Genomic DNA, 25,314 nt, shown 5'->3' on the forward strand with positions numbered 1-25,314 from the left:
TTAAGTACACGTCCAGGAATGCCATCTGGGCCCATTGCTTTCCGGATGTTCACGCTTCGTAAAGCTCTCGTTACGTCCGCGACAGAAACAGAGTGTAGAACAAGCGCCGTAGAACAAGTTGAGCTCGTCCGGGAGAGATGCAGCAATGTTTACAGTGGTGGATTGGTTACTTTTTAAAGTCTGTCATGTAATTAAGTCCCTGCCACATGCTCCTTGTGTAATTGGTGTTAAATTGACCCTCTACCTTGACTCTGTATTGACGTTATGCTTCTTTGATGGATTTTCTGAGGTTGTAGTTTGCTTGTTTTTGTTCCTCAGCATTTCTGGAATTATAGGCGGAAGCTCGCACTGATAGGGCTGTTCGAACTTCAACATTGATCCATGGTTTTTGGTTGGGGTAGATACAGTTTTTGTTGGGACCACGTCTTTAGCAATGGTCCAAAATCCGGTCACCACGCGTGTTTGCGGTGATTTGTTGGAGCGATTTTCCTGAAATTGGTGTTGTTTACCAGTTAAACTCCGCGGACTCGGCACCGGGTATGTGACCTCATCGACTTTTGCTTTAAGATTTAAAGGGCTACCCAAAAAATTTCAGTAAACTCCAAACGAACGCACGACTCCTCCACCAGCTGTGTAAAAAATCATTAGAACGACACAGATCACAGTGCCTATTTATGCCAGAGTTCCGCGGAAAAAAAGTGATTGACAGATGGTAATTTGTGTGTAACTTTATGTATTTATGATTTAGTTATGGGTAAAGCAAAGATCATGTGGGTCAGGTAGTAAAAACGCCCCACCTATGACAACGATGCCACCCTTCTTCACGATGTTTCACATTAGACATTGTACGATACCAAATTGGTCAACATCGCCCAACCCTAATTGGGATACCTTGGTAGAACTAAATGCATAAGACAATGAAATTTTTTTTTTTACTTTGAATGCAATTAACCCTGTTGTTGAAGCTGCTATTTCATTCCATGCTAGGATGGACTAATTTAAGATTATCTATCTAATAAATAAGTGAATAAAGATAAATTACTAAAATCTGCCTTTTGAATATTTTACATCATATTTTTAAACAGGACTAAATATATATTGGAAGTGAATTCTGGAAGGTGAATATGAAGTATTGAATTTAGCCATGAAATTGTGTGTGAAAAATTATTTTTTTTTTTTATTTAAATATTTACACCTTAAATAAACAACAATACAATTTCAGGAACTAAAAATGCAAACCATTACACTTCAGTACATTAAAATACAATTAATTTGTAATGAAATGCATTTTTTCAGTGCAATTCAACAAGCTTTTAATTTCAAAATTAATTTAAATTGTTTTTTTTAAATTCTAATACTTTTGCCATTGATTTTGTTCCAAAAAGGAAATGCTTTTATTTCTTCCTGTTTAAGGAGGAATTGATCAACCCCTCCTTTTAAAATTGTACAACCTGATTGGGTTGCTCAGGTGAATGCTTATCATAACCCACCATTCCATTTCGTGGAGCTTGTTGTCTTATTCTAAAATGCACAGTCAAATATAAGTGTCCTTATGATCTCAGAGGTATTTATTATCAACATCTTTTTTTAAACTTCTCATGACAGTGTTCTGAACTTAAAAGTCCAATCATAAATTGAATTGGATGAGGAATTAGCCACAGTTGTTGTATTTGTTCTTACAGTGTTTTGTCTATTATTAGTGCTTTAAATTGGACACGTGCATATGCATTGTCTTTACTTTTGAGACTCTTCTTTGGTGTTGATACTGACTAGAACTGGTTTTTGGTTCCATATTTGTGTCTTAGCTCCATGGGACAAAAGGATTCTTGTTGTAACATGTGAGTCTTACCATACACCCATCACAATATGTCACCAGGAGCAGCGTTTTTTTTTTTTTTTTTTTTACTATTTTCAGACATTTGCACAGATATAATTTTTACATTATGCATCATGGTGTTTAAATTACTGTTACTATAAACTTTATTGTTCCCTTTGGTGTGGTTTGTTCTGCAGCGTAATAGTTCCCTTTTCTGAACGGGAACCTCGACGAGACTATGGGCTCTATTTTGACGGTCCATGCGCAAAACGCACGGCGCAAACGCTTTCAGGGCGTGTCAGAACGCATTTTCGCTAATTTAAGGACAGGAGAATCCGCTTTGCACCGTGGCGCGTGGTCTAAAAGGGTTGAGTTTGTTTTCTTAAAGATTATAGGTGTGTTTTGAGAATAAACCAATCAGAGTCTCATCTCCCATTACCTTTAAGAGCCAGCTGCGTCGCGCCATAAGCACATTTGCTATTTACATGACGTAAAGTAAGTTCACTTTCGCTTTTTCTCTCAAGGATAGGAAAACCTTAACGCACAGACATCAATTAGCCTATAAATAATTAATTTTGTTTGTTAAGTGCAAAGATTTGTTTCAAAACTATTTCTAAATCCAGTTCTAATTTCCAGCAAACTAATAAATGAACAGTAATAACAAAGTGTGTTCAAAAACCAAAGCTAAATCCAAATACATTTGCTATGCCCCATATGGTCTAAAACCTGAAAGGTGGACAAATCTACGCTTGCTTTTAATAAAACAAATATAAATATGGATTTAATAAATAATACTGCTAATAATAATAACAATATACAAAAGCAAATTGAATGAGCTGAAAAAGCCTCCCGAGATGAAGAAAGTATGAAGGCAGTGGATTTTATATTCATGTAGGCTAGAAATTAATGTTTTGTAATATTTTTATCATTTATATTTATATCACGTATATATCCTTATTATATATATATATATATATATATATATATATATATATATATATATATATAAATGTATATATATATATATATAAATGTATATATATATATATATATATATATATATATATATATATATATATATATATATATATATTCTTAATATATTATATCTTTTTTATATGTAAAGATATTTGCATATTGCTCCACATCTTGTGTGTAAGCCAGGCGCACTTTGCGCCAGAAAGTAGACAGACCTTGTTTTGGTCTAAAGAACAGACTATTTACAGTTTCTCAAAATAGCAACGCGCCAAAACACGTCTGCTTTTTTAGACCAGAACGCCTATGGGCGCACATATGAGCGCAAATGCATTTGCTATTTAAACAGTGTGGCGTAACACCTCAAAATGACCCTTGCGCCGAGCTGAAAGTAGCAAATAGCAATTGCGTTGCGCCTTGGGCCACATTGCGCCGGGTGTTTGATAGGGCCCAAAGGGAGATCACTAGATGACCAATCACTCTGAAAAGTAAGAAAATGGGCCAATGAAAGTCCATAGGTTGGCAGAGCACAGCTCTGCAGGTGCTGGTGATAAATCATTAGTAGAGTATAGAACCATGTGTAGGAGAGTGCTTCAGACACTTCGGAAGCCTCACGCAACTGAATAGATAACATCTGCTGAATTGAATGCAGAGAGATCAAGCTTCATGTATCCAGTGTAGGTGATGACTCAGGCAGCGGTGGTTGAGATGGGTGATTCTCCCATCCCTGTGCACTCACCATGAGGCTACTATGAGGTTACTAATCCACAAAAGTCGCTTTAGAACTAGTATTTAAATGATTCTCTAGCATAATGTAGTGCTTCCAACTTTTGGTCCCAGTTGGGAGAGTTGGCATTTCTGTGGAGTTTGCATGTTCTCCCCATATTTGCGTGTGTTCCCCCACAGTCCATGGATATGCACTATACCACTATACATGCACCGACCAAGTTCCTGGAGAGCTACCTTCCTGCAGATTTTAGTTGCAACCCTGAACAAACACACGTCTGTAATTTTGAAGTACTGCTTCAGGTTCTATTGATTGGTTCAGGTGAGTTTGATCAGGGCTGAACCTGAATTCTGCTGGAAGGTAGCTTTCCAGAAACAGGGTTGGTAACCCCTGCTGTGAAGTGATTTCAACACATGAATCATACCACTTTTTAAAATAAATTTACAGTTCATGGTAAGCACCCTAATTTATTATGTTATACTAGGAGCTACAAGAGCTTGGAGGGCTGAAAAACATCAAAGTGGAGCTTCCTGACTGGCCAGTCAGTGATGATACAGTACTTCACTTGGCAACTGCTGAGGCTCTAGCAACAGGTGGGTCCAGGAAGTGGGTTTTGAATAAAATTTCACTTTACAGAATGTTGGTGATAATTCTGAAATTTAATAAATAGCATGTGTCATCATTGCCTGGCAGCAAAAGATGGTGAGGAGTTACTGCATGAGGTTGCCTTCCGCTATGTGGAGGGAATGAAGGACATGGAAGGAAGGAAGCCAGGACCATCAAGCATTTTAGGTATGCAACTGCACACAAAGGCATTGAACATATGCATAACTGACTAACTTAAATACCTTTGATTGGCTTTTACATTTAACAGACATGTTTATGCTATAGTTTGTGCTATAGGAGTTTAGAAGAACAAATATTATTAAGATTTAGTCACTCAACACAGATAAATTTCAAAGCAGAAATTATCATAAAAATTACCGAACATCGCTCAATACTAGGGATGTAACGGTATCAGAATTTCACGGTACGGTAATACCTCGGTATGAATGTCACGGTACGGTATTTATTGAATCATTTACAGGAAAAAACAAAACTTATGAAAATACTCCAAAAAAGAGCCAAAAGTGTCAATGACATACAAATTAGCCATCTATCTGTAAGCTTTGAAACAGGAACTTCAATTTTATTAACAAAAAAAATATTAAACCATGTAAAAAAAAATTTAAGTTTTTAATTTAGTATTGTTGAAAACTCATCACATTCAACATTTAATCACACACTCACTTAGATAGAGATGGGTTTAAAGGAAAATTATCATATAAATATAATCTGGTAAAAGCTGGTATCTCTGGGCATTTACAATGTCCCCTGCAACAGAAAAAAAACCTCTCATTTGGTACTGAGGTTTCTGGGACAAGAGAGATATGACTTATATGACTTATTTCTCGAGCGCCGAAAACGGAGCTTTTTGAAAACGCTGGAGAGGCCGTTTTCATTCTGAAACCTGCTGCTCCGTCTCAGTGTGGATGGGGAAAGACGGAGACATCTGAAAACGGAGGCGGGGCTGCAAACGTTCGCCTATCTGATTGGGGCTTTTCCTCAATATTAAGTAGCCCACACACAGTTCAGTCTCGCATCCTCTTCTTGTAAGTTAAGACTTCGCAAGTTTGATCAAGGCTGCAGTCTCCCCCTTTTCAGTTTGATATGGAAAACATACCGAGGACACGGGTAAATCTTCAAAGGGAACAGTGTACTTTATAACTTCATTCACATCACCTTGGCTACGTTGTTTCACTTTCTCAACAATAAAATGTAAACATGATTTAAGGAACTGCCTATTTCCTTTTTAATATTAGAAAACTTACAGACAGCAGAAATGTTGAGGCGTCGTGCTGCATATATGAGCGTCATCTTCACTGTGAGGATATTTATAACAAAACGGAGCCTATAACAACTGCCTCCTTTCAATTTCAGTGAAAATACGAAACGCACCCTCACTTTTGTTGAATATCAGTTTTAATAATCGACAATTATAAAAGTATCACATACAATAAGTTTATACATTGTAGGAAATAAAGGCAAGCGATCAGTCAATGTACCTGGATTAATCATTAACTTATCTTTGCGCTTAACCAAAACATGTTACCCGTGAACAAGTAACTTAATAGATTCCAATGACCAAAGTCAGGGAATTGGCCTATGTCGTTAGATAAAGACAACAACATGAATGAAATATCACGTTTAGCAAATATAGTGAGATTAGATCCAGCGGGAGATGCTTGATGAGCAGTCCGACAAGCAGAGCTCTCATCTGGGTAGAAATGCTGGAGCGCTTGCCCGAGAGTGTGTGTGTGGTCACGTGATGTGCGTTTTCAGCGTTTTGGTGTGGACGGAGAGCTGTTCAGAAACGCTGGGTAAAACGCGAGTGTGGACGCGGATCATTTTCATTCTACAACGCCGTTTTAAAACTAAAACGCACTCTTGTAAAAGGGGCCTTAGAGTTTTACAGCTCTTTTTGATCCCCGCTTCTAGCAGCACAATCCATTTCCGCATTACTGGATCTGTAGCGACAACAGACCGCAAGGGATGATGGGGATTGTAGTTTTCGCTACCTCCCGTTCGCTTCATTCGCCTGAGCAAATTTTCTCAGAAGACCTATAGTTTTACCGAGTCATGCGACTTCGGTAATATCGAAAAAAATTAATATTGCGGTATGACGGTATTTACAATACCGTTACATCCCTACTCAATACTGCAAGATGCTCATATCTGTCTTCTAATAAATTTAGTTATATGTGCAAGTCTAAATCTTTATTTCCAGAAACAACATAAATTACATTTAGTTACTTTTTAAAGTGAAATTTTCATTGAAAAAACTAAAAACTTTCACATACAAGGGAAAGATTAGTTGAGGATTTTGCTGTAAAGTAAGTAAAAATTACTTAATATTTCCCAAAACACACTTAATGTGTAGCTGAGAAGTAAAAGAATAACACAAATAATAATAATAATATAATATATATATATATTATATGAGTGCTAAACTGTAGGACTGTGCAATTAATCAAAAATCCAGTTTCAATTTTGGCTTCTAACGATTATGAAAAAACATTAATTGAGATAAATGATTATTGCATCATAAACCGCCCCCTTTCCAGTTGTACACATTGGTTGCTCTGCAAAGCTCAGCTTCACATGAAAATGACTAAAAGCATGTACTGTAATGTAATGTTTGCAGCATAAGATGCGCACCGTTCATTAATGTACATTCGAATCATTCATGTTTTTAGCGGTGCGAACGAGACAGCATGCTTCTGTGTGTGTGCGGCGACCTTTAAGTCAGGATTTCCCTTATTACATAGTACTGATACTGCTTTTCTTTGTGTGGTAAATGACATTCTTTTGTCCATACACTCTTGGATTACCAATCGTTTATTGAATAATTTTTCTTGATTTAAGCTCTAAGGGATATTTAGACAATTTTCAATTTGTTTTCCAGGCACATCATAGTACAGAGGCAACCCTTATAAGGATAAGCTTCAATATTCGCCTAAATACAGATATAGGCAAACTTACAGTTAGGGATGTCCCGATACAACATTTTAACTTCCGATACGATACCGATATTGCTGCCTTCAGTACGAACCAATACCGATATAAATCTGATATCAGCACAAATCATGAATACTTTACTTTTACCTATTTCGTTGAGTCGAATGTATGAACGGCTAGATCAAACTAAGAACAAAAGTCAGCAACAGTAAGTATGGAAATAAACAACCAATTTATTAACTACTGGTTGCATAAATGTGAAGCTTTTACATAAGAGTATATTTAAAGTAATTAAAGAATAAATATTATGACCCTGAAAAATATCTTAATTAAATAAACAAAATATATATTTTAAAAGTGCAAAATACTAATTAAATGTCACTTTAGTTATTTACTTTTCACCATCAGCAAATGGTAGAAAAAGCTGAGAGCAGGAACATAAGAAAAAATATTGGTAATATTAACTGATCAACTGCTAAAGGTTGAGTGTCTAAAGTTTCAATTTCACACACAGCTTCTTGATGAATTTGTGATCTATTCTTGAGCTGAAAAATATCTTTTACACAGGGGAGCAGAAATAGTTATTGTTATTGTTGAGTTGTCTATTGTATAGAGAGTCATTGTTATAAGTTATTGTTAAAGTAATAAAAATCTGCAGTATGGTTAGTACAAACATTTACATAATCAGATCAGATATTTAATCTGTGTTTGTATCATAAGAAGATTATGGCTGTATCAATGTTCCCAAACAAAACATTATTAATTTTATAATAATATATATTGCACATATTATCTTTAACATAAATATATTTGCAGTAGCTGGATTGAAACACACCTTTTCTCCACAGCACATACAATAACATGATTTTAAAGAATAATTGTATTTATCAAAATGCATTTTATTTGCATAATATATTGCACAGATTCCACCCTACTGCCCACATGGGTAAAGTAGACAATGTAAAGACAGACAGAACTGCACACTCATGTGCAAAGCTGACACTGTTTATCAGAGCACTTTATCTTCTGGGCTTTTTAAAAAAAGAGTTAAACATGGGAATGCCTCTAATTAAATTTTACTTCTGCCCCATAAGTAATACCATTCTTTCTTTTAAACTGTAATGGCCCTCAGCAACAGAATGATTTCTAATTCTTATTTAATAGACAATTAAAACAACAAAAATGTTTAGCATTTAACACCTTTTACATGACAGCTATAGAAAACGAAAGCAGAATCCAGGACATGTTAGGCGATTTAGAAAGCCTGGCTGAAAGCATTTTTAAGTCTCAAATAGAGGACATGTTCAGAAAAAAGAGGATTTATTGTCACCCTAAATAATTAGCTGGGTCAGTTTATTTAGTAAAAGGCTTTTCTTCACGTGTCCTCGAGCTCATCTCCAAGTGATTACCATAGTCAGATGTCCAGCACGTTTCTGAAGTCTGAAGCAGAAGAGCACCCGAGTCTGTGGAGTTTCTCACGCACACAGAACCGGGCCACTGAGGTAAAGTCATATATGTGGGAAGCGCTGGTGTTGAATTGAGTATCACACTGGATGAACCACGATATGCCATGACTGAATTGTAACGTAAACGTTTTAAATGAGGTTCGCATGCGTTGCTTAGCAGCGTATAACAATGTAAACTCAAAGATCGCTTGACGTGAAGTAAGTAAGCCAGTAGAGATGTGCCGTTGGTGATCGCGTTAGCGTGTGCTACGTCACAATAGATTTCCCTCTTAATACACTATAACTTAGTGTGAAGAGCATGTTACATGCCTACTCACACTGTGCCATCCATACCGTGCCCAGGCCCATTTCCCGGATCGTTTGAGAAGTGTGGGTAAAGCACGAGAGCTTTATGATTGTTTATGAACGCCAAAAGTGGCGGATCTGTTCGGCGAAATATCTGACTGCGTGTCACCGCATCCCTAAGGACTGTTTGGTGAAATATTTGACTGCATGTCACTGCATAACAAATGACTGAAATGATATAACTAGAGAAATCTCCACTGTGCTGCTGAGTGAGAGAGCGCTTCTCACTGAACAGCGCAGCAGCAATGACGTAAGTGTGCCGAGGCCCGATTGTGGTGTGAGTGCGGGCCGTCGGAGGAGACGGGAGGGGGGACAAGCGTGCTTTGGCTCTGTTCGAGGCAACTGTACCTAGTGTAAGTACAGCCTTAGAGACTTTGCTAGCAAGCAGTGTTGTGATCACTAGGGCTTTGCATGCTGGCTCTGGACGCTGCTGGATAGAATAGCTGTCACGGAGTTTAGAGCGAATCGGAGTGCTTATATCAGAGATTTTTAACGGAGTCAATATAAATTTTTGGACTGATATCAGACGAATTTTCGATATCAATAGCGGATTGGGACATCCCTACTTACAGTGCTGGTATTGTTTGATCTCAGTGCTGCATTTGACACTGTCAATCACAGCATACTTCTTGATAGCCTGAAAATCTAGGTTGGGCTTTCAGGAACAGTTCTCAAATGGTTCAGATCTTGTCTTGAAGGGAGAAGTTACTCCCTTTAAGATCTAATCCTTTAGGAGCAAAAATGTGCCGAAGAATGTCTGTTTGCAAACAAATACATAAGAACATTTTCAAAATGTTTAAAAACAATGTTTCTCAAAGAAAGATAGGAAGACATTTGGATATTTACCTTCAACATCCCTCAGCCAGCACTGCATAGAGAGTTGTCATTCATCTATAAGCGATATCACCACATGGTCTTAGGACTACTTTGGCAAACCTTTGTCAAGTACCACAAAACAGTTAAATAATTGTTACATCCACAAATGCCCGTGAAAACTGTACTGTGCCAAAAAGAAGCCCTATGTCAACAGTGTCCAGAAGTGCCATTGACTTTTCTGAGCTCAGAGGCATGTGGTGAAAGAGTGTACTGTGGTCAGATAAATGAGTATTTCAAAGGTAACTTGCACTTCTGTAATGGCACCATTAATGCTGAAAAGTACATAGAGATTTTGGAGCACAATATGCTGCCTTCTTTTCCAGAGATGCCCATCCATATCTCAACAAGACCATGTAAAACCACATTCTGCACACATTACAAAGTCCTGGTTGTGGAGGAAGAGAATATGTGTACTTGATTGGCCTGTCAGCAGTATTGACGTGTCTCCGATAGAGAATGTGTGATGCATTTTGAAGCTCAAAATGCGACAATGAAGGCCCCATACTGTTGCGCACCTTAAGACTTGTTTGCAGGAATAATGGGACAAAATTACACCTGACACACTTCATCACTTGGTATATCAGTCCCTAAACGTCTTTAAAGTGTTGTGAAAAGCAATAGCAACATTACAAAGTGGTAAATGCTTAATGTGTTTAATGTGTTACAAGAACCAGAATTAATTCAACAATTAAGAAAATCATGAGGACATTAAATAATATGTTGTTGTATTGTATGCAATGAAATACAAGTTAATGTAAATTTAGAAATCACTTTGTTCTTTTTTTATTAGCGTTTTTCATACTGTCAAAACTTTTCTGATTTGGGCTTAATTTTTGGGCGAAGCGGTAGCGCAGTTGGTAGTGCTGTCGGCTCACAGCAAGAAGGTCACTGGTTCGAGCCTCGGCCGGGTCAGTTGGCATTTCTATGTTGAGTTTGCATGTTCTTCCCGCGATCGCGTGCATGGGTTTCGTCCGGGTGCTTCGGTTTCCCCCACAAGTCCAAATACATGCAGTACTGGTGAATTGTGTAGGCTAAAGTTGTCCGTGGTGTATGAGTGTGTATGGGTGTTTGCCAGTAATGGGTTGCAGCTGGAACGGCATCCGCTGTGTTGAACGTATGCTAGATAAGTTGGCAGTTCATTCCGCTGTGGCAACCCCAGATTAATAAAGGGACTAAGCCAAAAAGAAAATGAATGTATGAATAAATATCTTAATTTTCTTCTGTGCCTAAAGGTATTTCACAGTTGCGGCCGGGCACTGAAGGGGGTTATAGAGTACCTTATAACCCAGAAGCCACAGGTTGTGGGGCAGCTATGAGGTCCATGTGCATAGGCCTTAGGTGAGAAGCATATATATATATATATATATATATATATATATATATATATATATATATATATATATATATATATATATATATATATATATATATATATATAAATAATTTTTTTTTTTTTTTTCAGATATTTAACAGTAGTGTTAGGTAAATTTAATTGTTTTGGCTTTACAGATATCCTCATCCTAATCAGCTGTCCTCACTGGTTGGAGTTGCTGTTGAGACTGGAAGAATGACTCATTCTCATCCAATTGGTTTCCTTGGAGCTGTGGCTTCAGCATTGTTTACTGCCTATGCAGTCCAGCGCAGACCAATCACTACCTGGGGTCTGGGTTTGTTGGAGGAAGCTTGTCCTGTCGCAAAAACCTTTGTCCAGTCCACAGGATACGCTGTTACTGAGACTGAGAGAGACTGGGACTACTTTACAGAAAAATGGAAATGGTGAGAAGCTAACGCCCCCAGAGGCTTAGACAAAAAAATTTTTGTGTAGATGTGTATATATGGATTAAACATTGCTGAAAAATAGTCAATATCAACCATAATTTTGTTAGCAATAAACATTGTTTAATTTAGCATTTTTCTAAACAATTTCATTCTTATAGTTTGAAACTGAAGTTGATGCAAAGTCACATTATATGAGGTCACTATAAATTTGCAGTGGTGATTAGCTGTCAGATCCAGTAGAGTATGTGGCAAACATACTACTACAGGCCCTTGCTGGCTGTTTGCAGGCACTGTAGGCTATGGCTGACTCACAGCAATGGGCTTACTATGGACTCATTAGAATTAGCCCTGAATTGCAGACAGCCCACATGAATGCATTCAGACCTAGTGCAGGACCCCTGAGAGTTTGCTCATTGGCAAACTATTGGCCTTTTAGTACTGCCCCTGCATGGACAGCCCTGATCGAGCCCCCAGGAAGCCCACATTTTCCCTGAAATGTTGCCCACATTGGCCTAGAACGGGTGCCATTAGCAGTTCCAGGGCCCCTCACTAGTTTGGGACTGTATTTCATACAGTGGTGGGCTATTTGACCTGTGGTCTGTTTTAGGGTATGCTGCTGTAAAATTTATGCTTTCAACACACAGTTTCCTGTTTTATTGTGTTTTTTTTTTGGTACTCTCTTTAACTGATAGTCTCCATGAATTAAGCACAGACATTGCATTAAGAATAAAACTATAATCCAAATGTATAGTGACAAAACTGAAACTGATTTATTGTTGTAGGTAGATTTTAGTGCAGCCCAGTGGGAGCAGGGCTATCATTAGGCTGGGCTAATAGCCCAGGAGCTTGAGCAATGAGGCTGAAGTAATATCACGTTTTTAGTGTAGGGCCAATAGCATTGCATCATCTTGAAATGGCCAAGAACAAGACAACTGATGCAAACAAATTACAAGTTACTGTACATCATTAAATTATATGCCTATACACATATACTATGTATTTTCATTTATTATATTTGTTTACTCATCGACCGACTGTCGGCATTGTGCATTGAGTGATCTTGCCAATAACAGAAGTGTGATGACTCCACCTATAATATAATATACAAAACAATATAAATAATATAATATTATATAAATAGTAAAACATTATATAATCCAAAATGACAGAAAAGAAGGGGATTGCTGATGGCTTCACTTTTACAAGATGTACTGTTTTGAAAGATCTGATCTTAAGCTTCATTAGATTTTAATGTACCTGGCTGCATAGGGAGTGAAGTGCACAAGGTTAGATGGCTAGCATTTTCCAGGAGCTCTTATGCTGCAGCAAGTTGTTAACATATATTTTTATTAAAAAGCAAAAAATGCAATGCACCCAGGGTGCATAAGCAATGCATAAAACTCTCACTGCTCATAGAAAATAACTTTCAAAAGGTGCCTCTCACCTCAAACAATGGGTTTGGTGTGATCAAGTCCTACAAAAGTAATATCTTACTGCACATTTTTAAGATTCATTCAAAATGAATGAATCGTTCAATAATGACCCATCACTAGTAGGTTACCCGTAGAAGTAGAATTGAATTGAATATAATTTCACCAATCTTTTATTTATTTTCGTTTACAACGGCACTTTATATAATATCGTATTATATACCTGTATTTCAGTGCAGTATATCACAATGCAGTTCCATCCAAATTTTCCTTTCACAATGCAATGTGATCAAATGTTGGTGCCTGAAAGAAGCTGTTCTTAATTTCCATCAACGACTGCAGTTTTAGTAATTTTAATTAGGCCTATATATGGTAGGCCTATATTTGTAGTCAGAACAGTCTGCGATTGCCTTTTGACCCAGCCCAGTAAGGGAGGTTAATCACAGACAGGGTCTATGGTCAGCTTTCCATTATTAGCTCACAGTGGGAAGGATATTTTGCTGTTTTATGACTACATAGGCTATGCTACTGTACGTTAAGGAATGTCATGCACAACCATTTTTAATTTTCTTTTACATGTTGGGTTAAATATCATAAGCTTGTTGACTTTTTGCTGTGAACAATTTAACCAAGCTCCACTTTCCCTATGCCCAGAGGAACCGATCACCTGAGTTTTGAACGGATCAATTCTCTTTCGGGTTCTAAACGCATATGATTCCCCCGTGATGAACGAATGACTCGAAACCGATAGAGGACTTTAGAGATGAACGGATCAAACACAAATGATTGGCTTCTGCCTTTCTGTGATGTCTTCCAAAGACTTGAAATGAACAATACCACCTGCACATGTGCGCACATGCGGATGAACGAATCACTCTCTGAGAGGACTTGTAGTTCCTGAGTCATTTTAAAGATTCATTAAAAATGAACGAATTTGAAATGAACATTCAGGTGATGGCTATTTCACTGTGTATTTATAACCCATGCTTCCCTCTGCTCAGTGCAAAGTTTGATTAGCCATGACCATCATCTTTTTCTTTTCTTGCATTATTGACTGTTTGTGGACCAGTTTGGACTGTTGTTCACTCTGATAATTTTATTGCTTGCCCCAACTTTTGCCTGATATCTCTTTTTAAGTAGCTGCAGCCAGCCCCAACCTCTGCCTGATATCTCTTTCAATTCCTTGCTGCCTGCCCTGGACTCTTCTGGTTCATCACCCAGCTACTTGGATATCCCTACTATACTATACAATTGGGGGAGTTGCCATTGTCTTTTTATGCTGTGCAATAAATTATATAGCAAATAGATCAACATATTTCTAACCAGTCTTTACAGAAAAAATGCCAAAAAAGTGATCCAATGGGACTACAACAGTTATTCACAGAGCTTTCGATCTAGGACACTTAGTTAGCCACTTACCAGCAGCAACTTGCTCTCTAACCACCCTGACAGAGGAAATCATCAAAGCCATTCAAAAGATGCATGTTTTGCCTTTTATCCCATCAATGCTATTTGTATAGCATGTGTGCACCTTGTTGACTGGTCAGGCATTAGAGTGGGCCACCACAGTTTGACAAACAGATGGTAGTATCTTTCCACCTTCAACACATCCTTGAATCAGTTCTGTAAAGTGTTCAAAAACCCGCCTTTGGCAAGAGTGCACGGCTCCAGAGTATGCCTTACCTTCAGCACTTTAGCAGCAAAAGAACACTGGGCAGAGGATCCCCTGAAACTAATGTTTCATCGAGGGTGAACTCATGAATTAGTCTGAACTAATCTGTCAAGTGGAGGGAAGGAACTTGAATGAGTTGATTGAAATTGTCAATAAATTAGATCATCTTATCAACATTGGTCGCACATCATGTTACCAATACTCAACACCACCCGATACATCAATTCCTTCTTCAAGCAAGTAAATGCAGCTAGCTTTTACTCATCTCACAAAAGAATAGAGAGCAATGGCTAAAGGGCCACCTCTGTCTGTTTTGCAGCAAGTTGGACCATATCAAGACCAACTGCCCCATAGGCCCACCTACAGCATCTCATTCAGTGGGTTCAATCACTATCTCTAGTTTATACAATCTTTTGATATCTAAAAACATATCTAATCTTGAATCTTACTGCACAGCACTTCTTGACTCAGGGACAACAGGAAATGTGATGTCCTGGGAATTTGCCTAACAATAAGCTCACATTACTCCCATGTGACTCTTATGTTTCAGTGGAGACAGTTAATGGACATCCATTAGGGCAGGGAATGATTCACCATATCATATCTCAGTTTGTGCATTGGCATCCTAAAATTAATTTCTTTGTCATTTACTCACCTAAACACATGATTATTTTCGGGTTGCCCATATGTCCTGCCATGATGGTCAAATTCTAAAGTGTAGACTACTGCGTACTACCATTTAAACAAACACCACATTTTTGAAAAGCCACACCAGTTGAAAAGAACCAAAATACACTCATCTGACAAAATCCACATCACTTATTGGCCAGAGGTTGTTGAACATAGTTCCTAAACTGCTTGTTGATTGGTCAGAATTCACATGCGAGAAAATGCTAATGCACTCCTGCAAGTAAACAAACCGGCAGGCACAAAATGTTGCTTTTTACTATGGAGGGACAACTGCACTGGCTGATTGTATCCCTGCCTTAGACAAACTATAATTTTCAAGAATAAATCGCGGCCGCGGCTAGAATTCTTTTATTGCATCGCATGTCACTTCAGGAGAAGATGTGAATTAATTTAGCTAAACTGCGACATGGTCATCTTGCGTAAATTTTACCAACGATCCATCAGGTAATGTTTTCCCCTCTCTCTCTCTGTTGGTAAAGTGCTGTCAACAAATATTTTTCCTCCATATCCCATAATGCAGAGCACAGCTGCCCATGGCAGCTGGATTAGTCCAAAAGACGCAATTTTTTTGCGGTTGGGTCTGTTTTAGTTCAGATCATATTCTCACCACAAACAAACCGCTCCAGGGTTCGTATGAAAGCTTACCGAGACCACCTCTTCAAGCAGGTCTCGGTACACTTTTTTTTGGTCCGCTTTTGGTGCACACCCGAGTACGATTGCTGCATTCACACCTGTCCTGTGAATTTGATTTATTGTTTTTTTTTTCTTTTTTTAATATCAATATCTGTAGAAATGTGGTTGCAAAATTCCTCGTTAGCAAACAGGGTGCAGCTTTGCCACGCAAGTTAATAAACACAGTGGACATAAAAAAATATATAAATATATATATATATATATATATATATATATATATATATATATATATATATATATATATATATATATATATATATATATATATATGGTGTCTAAATTTGGTTGGCAAGAGTAAAGTGTATTAACAAAAGTGGTGATGTTATAATTGGGAGCTTAAACACTAAGTTAACATGTGTTTGATACAGAGTACCTGAAACAATTACATTCCGCCCAGGCGCCCACCTAAATTAGAGAATACATGGTCTGAAGGAAATTTGACATGTTTGTGTAATAAAATAGTGGACCTATGTTTTACGTTGTCTAGTCTGGTCACATATTCTAAGAGGGGTTTCCTGAGGAAAAGCAATATCTGTGGACAAATTCTTTAAGTGTGAAAACCCTTTTTATCTTTTAATTTGACTGCCCAGATTTCCCACATTGCAAGTCACAAATTTAACAGTATAACTTGGCAAACTCCCTTTATTAGCTTTAGGACTGGTAATTTATATTGTTGCAAAGATAAAACACTATGTAAAAACGCAAAAAGATGGGCTTGGGAGTCGAATGAAGCAAAAGGTTGTACATGAGAGGGATGAAAGAGAAATAAAAGGAGTGGTGGAAGTAGACCAATACAAACAGCAAGAGAATCCAGAACTTATAATTACACTGCCGATTAGCCATGTAAAAATTGTCAACTAATAGCAGAAAAATAATACATAGGATAAGTACACTAGATAAATTGACAAAATAAATAAAAATAACTTTGTATTTAGTAAGAAATAAAAATCATGTCTCAAAATGGCGCAAAAGCCAGAAACCAGTGGCATAAGACTTTTAAACATGTATACTATGAAGTTTGGGTCAGAGTAGGCTACTGTATTACAGAATGAGGGTTTAAATGTGTCACATTTTTTTCAACAGTCAAAAATTGGCCTGCATCCGATTATAGTGTTATAGAAAGAGAGATATAAGTTTGTCTTTCACAAATTATTTACTGCAGCTTAAACCATCAAGTTACCTCATTGTCAGGGAATTGTGTACTACAGCAACGCTGCAGTGCCAGGATTAGGCAGGAAATTTCTGTTGGTAAAATAACTGCTTCTTTTGGGTATTCAAAGATCTGCTTCACAGAAGCGAACTGGATACAGCATTCCAAATCCTTGCTTGTAGAATAAGCTCACGTCTGCACTGAAATTCTTATACATCTTAAAATTTTTGGCTTTTGTTAGAGAGATATGATTGGGATTTAGCCCATCTTATGACAGCTTCCTTAATGATGTAACAGTAAAATCTGATAATTAGTGGAAACAAGATTTTGGGTGGAGGCTCTGGGTGCCGTCCAGCTCCAGTGGTCCTTCTAGATTATTGCCGAGAAGTTAAGAGAAGAGAAACTCTCTCTCTCTTGAGTTCTTTCCTATAGATACTTTCTGATAGCCCTACAACTTGTATATTTTGGTGCTTTGAACAAGACACCAGGGGCCTCATGTATCAACGCTGCGTACGCACAAAAACTTTGCGTACGCCAGGTTTCACGCTCAGAATCACTCACGTTTGGATTTACTAACAATGAACTGAACGTGGGAATGTGCGCAGGTTCACGGCAGCTTTCTGGCAGGCGTACGCACATTTTTTGTGCGTGTCTGTTTTATTTCCATTGGCGACTCCTAGAGGCAGTTGTGTTAAATTGCACTTTACAAAGTGACTGAGCCTTGCAATGGCAGCTGTATGAGACGGGTTCATCGATCTAGCAGGTAAATAAGATTTCCATACCATACAGTTGAGCAGCTAAACATTAAAGCACAATTTGCAGCAGTCGCCTGTTTTCCCAATGTAATCTGAGCTATCTACCGCACGCACATTGCTATAAAGGCACCATCTGAAGATGAATTTGCATGCGTGAATCAGAAACATTTCCATTCAATAAATGTGCAAATAAAATATGATGCACAAAGTTATTGATGATTCCTACTTGTCTTTTTCGTGATAAATAGAAGGCAAAATCTGATTTGTAGCGGGGGAAAAAACAAGAAAGAGTTAATCAGACGCTGGATTCGAGCCGAGTTCATGCACGTGTCAAAACATGATGACATGCGTCTTAGGAGCGCGCCACTGAGACTGTTGCGAGTGCTGCAACATTTTACAGATATAAACCACACTATTTCTTTTTTTAATGCACTCAGTGCGATGTTCAGACCCAACTGTGTTAACCGGATCAGCTAAACTCTTCCACTCTATTTTTTTCTTTTGTTGTTAATTCCGGAGAACAAACTTGCAAATAACACCGCTTTTCTCCTGTCTGCCTCCGAAAGGAGCACCACCAATTCACATTCTGTTCAAAGTTTCTCTTCTTGCTTGCTTTTGCCTTTGCTTTTTCGTTGGGTTTTGCCATTAGCATAGTCATTAGCATATTCATACGGGGGAGGAGGCAGGGAGGGGTTTTGCGCTCGTGCATGTTGCGCTCAGTTTCACGTTCATTCAGATGTACAAAAGAATATGCGTGAGATTCGGCGTACGCAGTGTTTCATACATCTGAATTTTTTTCTGCGTACGCACATTTACAGCTTTGTGCGTACGCAATGTTTTAGTAAGATTTCCACGCAAGTCTTCGTACATGAGGCCCCAGGTCCTCCTTGTTGACTTTAAGACCAGTGTTTTCTTTATTAGATTAGATTAAACTTTATTGTCATTACACATGTACAAGTAAAAGGCATCGAAATGCAGTTTAGGTCTAACCAGCAGTGCAATAGCAGCTAGAGCAGGATACAGGTATAAGTTATAAAGTGCAGTTATAAAAAAACTATAGTGATATTTACAGATGGATGTACTATAAACATTATATACAGGTTATGTTGATTTACAATAAATGAATATATGTACAGTGTCTGTGTGCAGATAGATAGACATACTTACAAATGTATATGTACAGTGGATGTGTACATAATTACAAATGACCATGTGTGGGTATGTACAGTTCAAATAAATGAATCAGTGCAATGTAGTACAATGAATATGTGCAATTTTTAATTGTTAAATGTATTTGTGCAAATGTTAAGTAGTGCAGTGATTGTGAGGAGTATAAGTTAAAGGAGTATGGGGGGTGTATTGGGGGGCAAAAGAGTCAGTGCGGGGCAGAGTTCAAAAGGAAGACAATTTAGGGGAAAAAGCTGTTCCTCAGTCTGCTGGTTTTTGTCCGGGGCAGCCTGAAGCGCCTGACAGATGGAAGTCTGTGAGCAGGGTGAGAGGAATCCTTAAGAAGACTGCGTGATCATCGCAGACAATGTTTTTTCTGGATGTCCTCTATGGCTGGCAGTGTGGTCCCTGTCATTCGTTGGGCAGTTTTCACCACCCGCTGCAGTGCCTTACACTCAGTAACAGAGCAGCTTGCATAGTAGACTGTGATGCAATTGGTCAGGAGGCTTTCTATTGTGCAGCGGCAGAAGTTTAACAAGACGGCTGATGAAAGCTGGTTCTTCTCAAGTTGCCTTAAGAAAAATAGGTGCTGGTGAGCCTTTTTGACCAGGCTGGAGTTGTTGGTGGAAAAGTCCAGGAAAAGTCTTTTGCAATGTGGGTCCCTATGCACTTGAAGGATGAGCCAAAAAGTGAATTATCCGTATTAGTCTGCTTCAATTGAAGAGCCTTTACCTAATTTTCGGTCAGAGTAATGTGAAAGGCTCACTTTTGTTGTGCTGGTCATTGACGCTTGTGATGTTAAGGTTGCGCCAAATTATTTGATTAAAGACTGAATTGGTTCCAGTAAGCTATTTAGAAGTTCAAGGAATTCTTCAATCATGTCCTTTCTGAATTTTTTCAAGGTCCTTGACTAGAGACTCGATTGTGAGCTGCAAAGATGCAAGTTCATTATCTTCCATTTTCCTGCTTTTTTGACGAGGGTGTTGAACCTGTCCTTGTTGATTTGCCAATTTTAAGTGGATAGTCCAAAGACGTGGACTTTAAATAAAATGAATGGTATATGGAATTTGATATACTAGTAAAATAGGGTGTATTGTGAAGAAATTACATGTAATAACGTGGAGCCTTAACAACATGTGTCTTGATCGCCACATTACCAAACTGTAACTTCTGCCAGAATCTCTTTGAGATTTACTAGTAGTCTTCCTCAATGGTCTCCTTGAACTCTTCCCATGCCTGTGTTTTTGCTTCCACAACCGTCTGTGTTTCAGCACCCTTGGCTCCTCTGTATCCATCATTGCCTCAGAAGTCCCACAAGCCAGCCATTCCTTGTAGGACTCCTTTGGCTTGACAGCATCCCTTACTTGGGGTGTCCAACACCAGGTTGGTGAACATAGAGAACATGGACCACTTAGACTCAATGTCTCTAGCCTCCCTCGGGATCTGCTCAAAGTGTTTTTTGAAAACCTCTCTGACATATGGTTCAGCAAGACGTTTCCAGATGACCCTCTCAATATGTTTAGGGCTTAATTGTCTGGCCTCCTCCTTTGCCAGCAGGTAGTTATCAGTTGACAGCTCTGGATTTTTTTCATCCAAGTATCCAAGAAATACGGCTGGAGATCATATGAAACAACCACAAAATCAATTATCAACCTCCGGCCCAGGGTGTCCTGGTGCAGTGTGCACTGATGGATATCTTTATGTTCAAACATGGTGTTTGTTATGGACAAACTATATCATATGCGATAGAGTAAACCTCAGAGGGCTCTAATTTAATGATCTAGCCGCTAAGTCTAAAGTGCAGGGTGCAAAAACATTAAGGGTGTGTCCGAATACATTTTTGCTATTTTTAAGGATGGAAAAATACGCTGTATGCCGCAGCGCATGATCTAACAGGGTTGTGCTTATTCTCTTGATGAGTTTTGGGTGTGTTTTGAGAATAAACCAAGCAGAGTCTCATCTCTTATGGTGCATTTACTATTTTGTTAGCGGATTTTGTTGCTGGACAAAAAGTTTTATTAAGGTAAGGTGACAAACTATGACTAAACAAATACACACAATCAAGCATATATTCAAAAGAGTAGAGGAAATGTGAAAATGAATTAAAGAAGCCGAAATAGAGCTGGTGAAAAAATGAACAAACATGTTAGTTTAACCATATGAAAAAAATATAGGCATTCTAAAAAACAACATTTATCTGACCAGAATTTTTTTTCTCTTCATTATCTTCCTATTCTTCAAGGTATTTGGATCTCAGAGCATTGTCTTCTGGAACTGGGCCAGTTAATTGGCCTGACAATTATGGGCCAGCTGAACGAGATGAAGCCTACAAAAGCTTTAGCCTGTCAGGTTGGGCTGGTCGAAGTGGTCATGATGCTCCAATGATTGCTCTGGATGCCCTGCTAGGAGCTGGCTCAGACTGGGAGGAACTTATGAGTCGAGCAGGATTTCATGGAGGTAAACTTTTCAGATTTCAAAGTATGTTTTTTTTTTTTTTTTTTTTTGCTTTGTAGTTAAGTTCTGTTCTTGAGAATGTTTGCTCATATAAACATGTTTAGAAGTAATAAAAAAAAAAAACAATACTATGTGTACAGACAGAAAACATTTTGGGGAAACAATTTTAACTTTTTTTGTTTTACTGATTAGCACTTTTGTTTTTGACTGGATTTTATTGACTGAGACTGCAGTTCTGAAAATGAAACTAGAAGTCCTGTCCAGTAAACTATTCTATTAGTCATAAAAGGACGATTAAGTATTATGAGAAAGGTATAACATTTGGTATAACATATCATATACAAAGGTATAACATATCTGAAAAAATATAACGGGATGTTGATCTTAATTGCAGTGTTGGGGAAAAAGTAATACAATCTTAAGTCACTTAAAAAGTGTCTAAATGTGTTACTTCTTAAGGAAAGTAATGTGAGTGTTTTTTATTTATTTATTTATTATATGCATTTGTTATTACATTATACATTTATTTGTATATGCTTATTTAGAATACTGCTCACATGCAGTTATTAAGTATATAAAGCATTTTTTTTTTTTGGAACTTGGCTTAATTTAGTATACTTGTACTTCACTTTATTTGCCCAAATGTGTAGATTGTTTGGTTTCAATAGAAACGTAAAATGGCACCATTCACTGTTCTCCAAGCTTCACTGGTGATCATTACTAATTTGTATCTGCCACCTACTGGTGAAGAATGATTTAAAATTTTTATTCTGCAAAGTTTTATTTTGTTAGGTACTGTCTACAGGAATGATTAATGCAGTATAATGTCACAAAGTCAAAATATGTTTTAATTATGTTTAAATTCTTATTTTGAAAACATAAGTCTAATTTAAATAAACAATAATGGTCACTGTGTGGATCACCATTACTGCAGTTGTTGCCTCTATTTTAATTGCCAATAAGTTTAACACAACCTGTCCTTAAGCAAATAAACACCTAGTATATGTTGTTTCATTGTATGTTTCAATGTTTTTTATGTCATTTATAACTTATTAAAGAATAAATATATTCAGTATAAGAATCAGTTAAAAAATGCTTCTATTTATTTATTTGTTGTTGAATGACAAGGTCAGTTTTCTATTGGCCTCGTGACAAAGTGAATGATTTCAGATTCTCAATACATTTTTTCAATGTATTTATCTGTTTTTTCTGCAAAATGAGGTTTCTCAAAAATATCACTTGTTAAGATTTAAGAAACTAATTATCATACCCTTTGTTTAGGAGTAGGCATCAAGGTTCACTCTATTTCACCAAGGTCTACTCATTTTAAAAGTGCTAGAATGAAATGAATAATCTATATCTGTGTAAAACAAATTAAAATCATTACATGGTATAATTTTTTTCAAAGAGAACAGTTCTTACTGAAACATACTTGATAATTTTTTTTGACAAATGTACAATATTACCTGCAGTGTTGGGGAGGTTACTTTAGAAATATAATAGATTACAGATTACAAATTACCCTATTTAAAATGTAATAAGTAGTGTACCTTTTCGATTACTTTATAAAAGAAAAGTGACTGATTACATCTGATTACTTTTTGATGAATTTTAAGTTTCTAATGGATAATTTTAACTTTAACTTAAGCATTTATACCAAGCTGGTGTGACGTTACAATAGCACTTTCATCATTTAAATTAATATTATATTGATTTATTTTTAAAGTACAGCCACCACAAAACCACACCTTATATAAAAAACATTGTTTACTGTTGTTACAAAATCTAAGTTTTAGTTAGTTGTGCAGTTTGCAATAAAAAAATACATCTACTCTAGTTTTGCAATTTTATTTTGAAATCAAAGCAACTTAAATCCAAGTCTATCATATCTTAGTAATGAATAAAACTGTAATGAATCATATGAGGTAAACATCAAAAATTCCAATAAAACCAGGCATTGCACGTTAAAAGTCTTATAGTAATTTATATAAAAGGGAAATATTTAGGAATACACATTATATTTTGTGTGTGTGTGTGTACATACATATATATATATATATATATATATATATATATATATATATATATATATATATATATATATATATATATATATATATATATATATGTGTGTGTATATTTACAACTCTTCATTTATAAATTACACTACATAATGTAGTATCATTAATAACTATCATGACCTAATAGCAATTACAATAAATTACTTTAGCCTTTACTACAGTAATCTACAGTACTCTTTTCTGTATTGACAATGGGCTGGCCCAATCACAAACTCCTATTTTGGACTTTGTGTGAGCGTGCGTTGTCTGTGTGTATTTGTCAAAATAGTCAAGAGTCAGAGAGAAGAAACGCAAGGGAGGCGCAGAGAAATCGCAGGAAATACACCGCTGTTTCATTTAGCGGTTCTAAAAAGTTCTCCGTTCATTCTAGTACACGGCTAAAAACGCAAATCACGTGACCACACACTCTCTGCCAAGAGCTGCAGCCAGTAGTTCAGCGGGTGAGCATAAACCCCAGGTGAGAGTATAGTGCATGTCAGACAGTTCATCTGCTGGATGATCTCATCTCACTATAGTTGTTAAATGTGATATTGAATTCATCTTTTTGTCTCTATCTAACAACTCTTATGTCTTTTGAATCACTTGTTCTCAGGTAACTCTGTTTTGGCTGAGTGCAAAGATAAGCTAATATATTAATTTATGTTGCCACGTACACTGATTCGGCACATTGACTGATTGCTTACCTTTATCATATAAATTTAATGTACGTTATACTGTTATAATGGCCATTATTGATTATTAAAACAAAAATTCTGCAAAAGAGATGGGGTAAAGTTTGTTCTTTTCAATGAAAATGAAAGGAGGCAGTTATATAAGCCCTGATTTGTTATAAATATGCAGAGTGAAGATGACGCTCATATAAATATATAGCTACACGATGCTGTTTGGTGTCTGTTAATCATAATATCAAAATAAAACAAATTTGACTTGTATTGTGTTTTCATTGTTTAGATAGTGAAACAGCAAGGAGGATGAGGTGAATGAGGTTATAAAGTTCACTTTTCCCTTTGAAGATTTACCCATGCATTTGCATGCAGTTTTTGTTATGTTTATTATTGAATATAGGCTGAGTGAATAGTGTATTGAGTAGCTAAATTGGCTGTGGTGTATGAGTGTGTGTGAATGCTTGTGTGTGGATGATTTCCAATATTGGGTTGTGGCTGGGAAGGCATCTCCTGCATAAAACATGCTGGAATAATTGGCAGTTCATGCCAGTGCGGCAACCCCTGATAAATAAAGGACTAATGCGAAGAAAAATAAATGAATGAATAGTGTATTTTTTAGAACTTAACAAATATCTTTATTGACAGTATACAGAAATTAAATTGAGATTAAAGTTTGTATTTATTTATTTCATATATATATATATGGCTTTTGTGTTTTAGAAAATATGAGTTGATAAAAATATTGGACAAGCAAAGATATATATATATATATATATATATATATATATATATATATATATATATATATATATATATATATATATATATATATATATATATATATATATATATATATATATATATGTGTGTCATGTTGTGCGGTAGGATGCTAAATTCGATAAATTTTACCATACACCACACTGCTTTGATGCCAACTGCAGAAGTCTTTGGCGTAAAAGGCAGCTGAATGAAGTGAAGACCTAATGAGAAATGCTGGACTTTGCTTGCATCTTGA

The 25,314-nt window shown here is 36.8% G+C and overlaps 1 protein-coding gene across 1 annotated transcript in view; it reads left to right on the top strand.

Moving 5' to 3' along the window:
• Window positions 1-25,314, top strand: part of adprh (ADP-ribosylarginine hydrolase) — a 50,588-nt gene that overhangs the window by 13,088 nt on the left and 12,186 nt on the right. The window contains 5 exon segments of the mRNA NM_001003453.2: window positions 4,003-4,111; window positions 4,212-4,310; window positions 10,996-11,101; window positions 11,273-11,539; window positions 21,342-21,556. Coding sequence (NP_001003453.1) covers window positions 4,003-4,111; window positions 4,212-4,310; window positions 10,996-11,101; window positions 11,273-11,539; window positions 21,342-21,556 — 796 coding nt within the window.

This window comes from Danio rerio, chromosome 12 (genome assembly GCF_052040795.2).
Source record: "Danio rerio strain M-AB ecotype USA chromosome 12, GRCz13ab, whole genome shotgun sequence".
Lineage (NCBI taxonomy): Eukaryota > Metazoa > Chordata > Actinopteri > Cypriniformes > Danionidae > Danio > Danio rerio.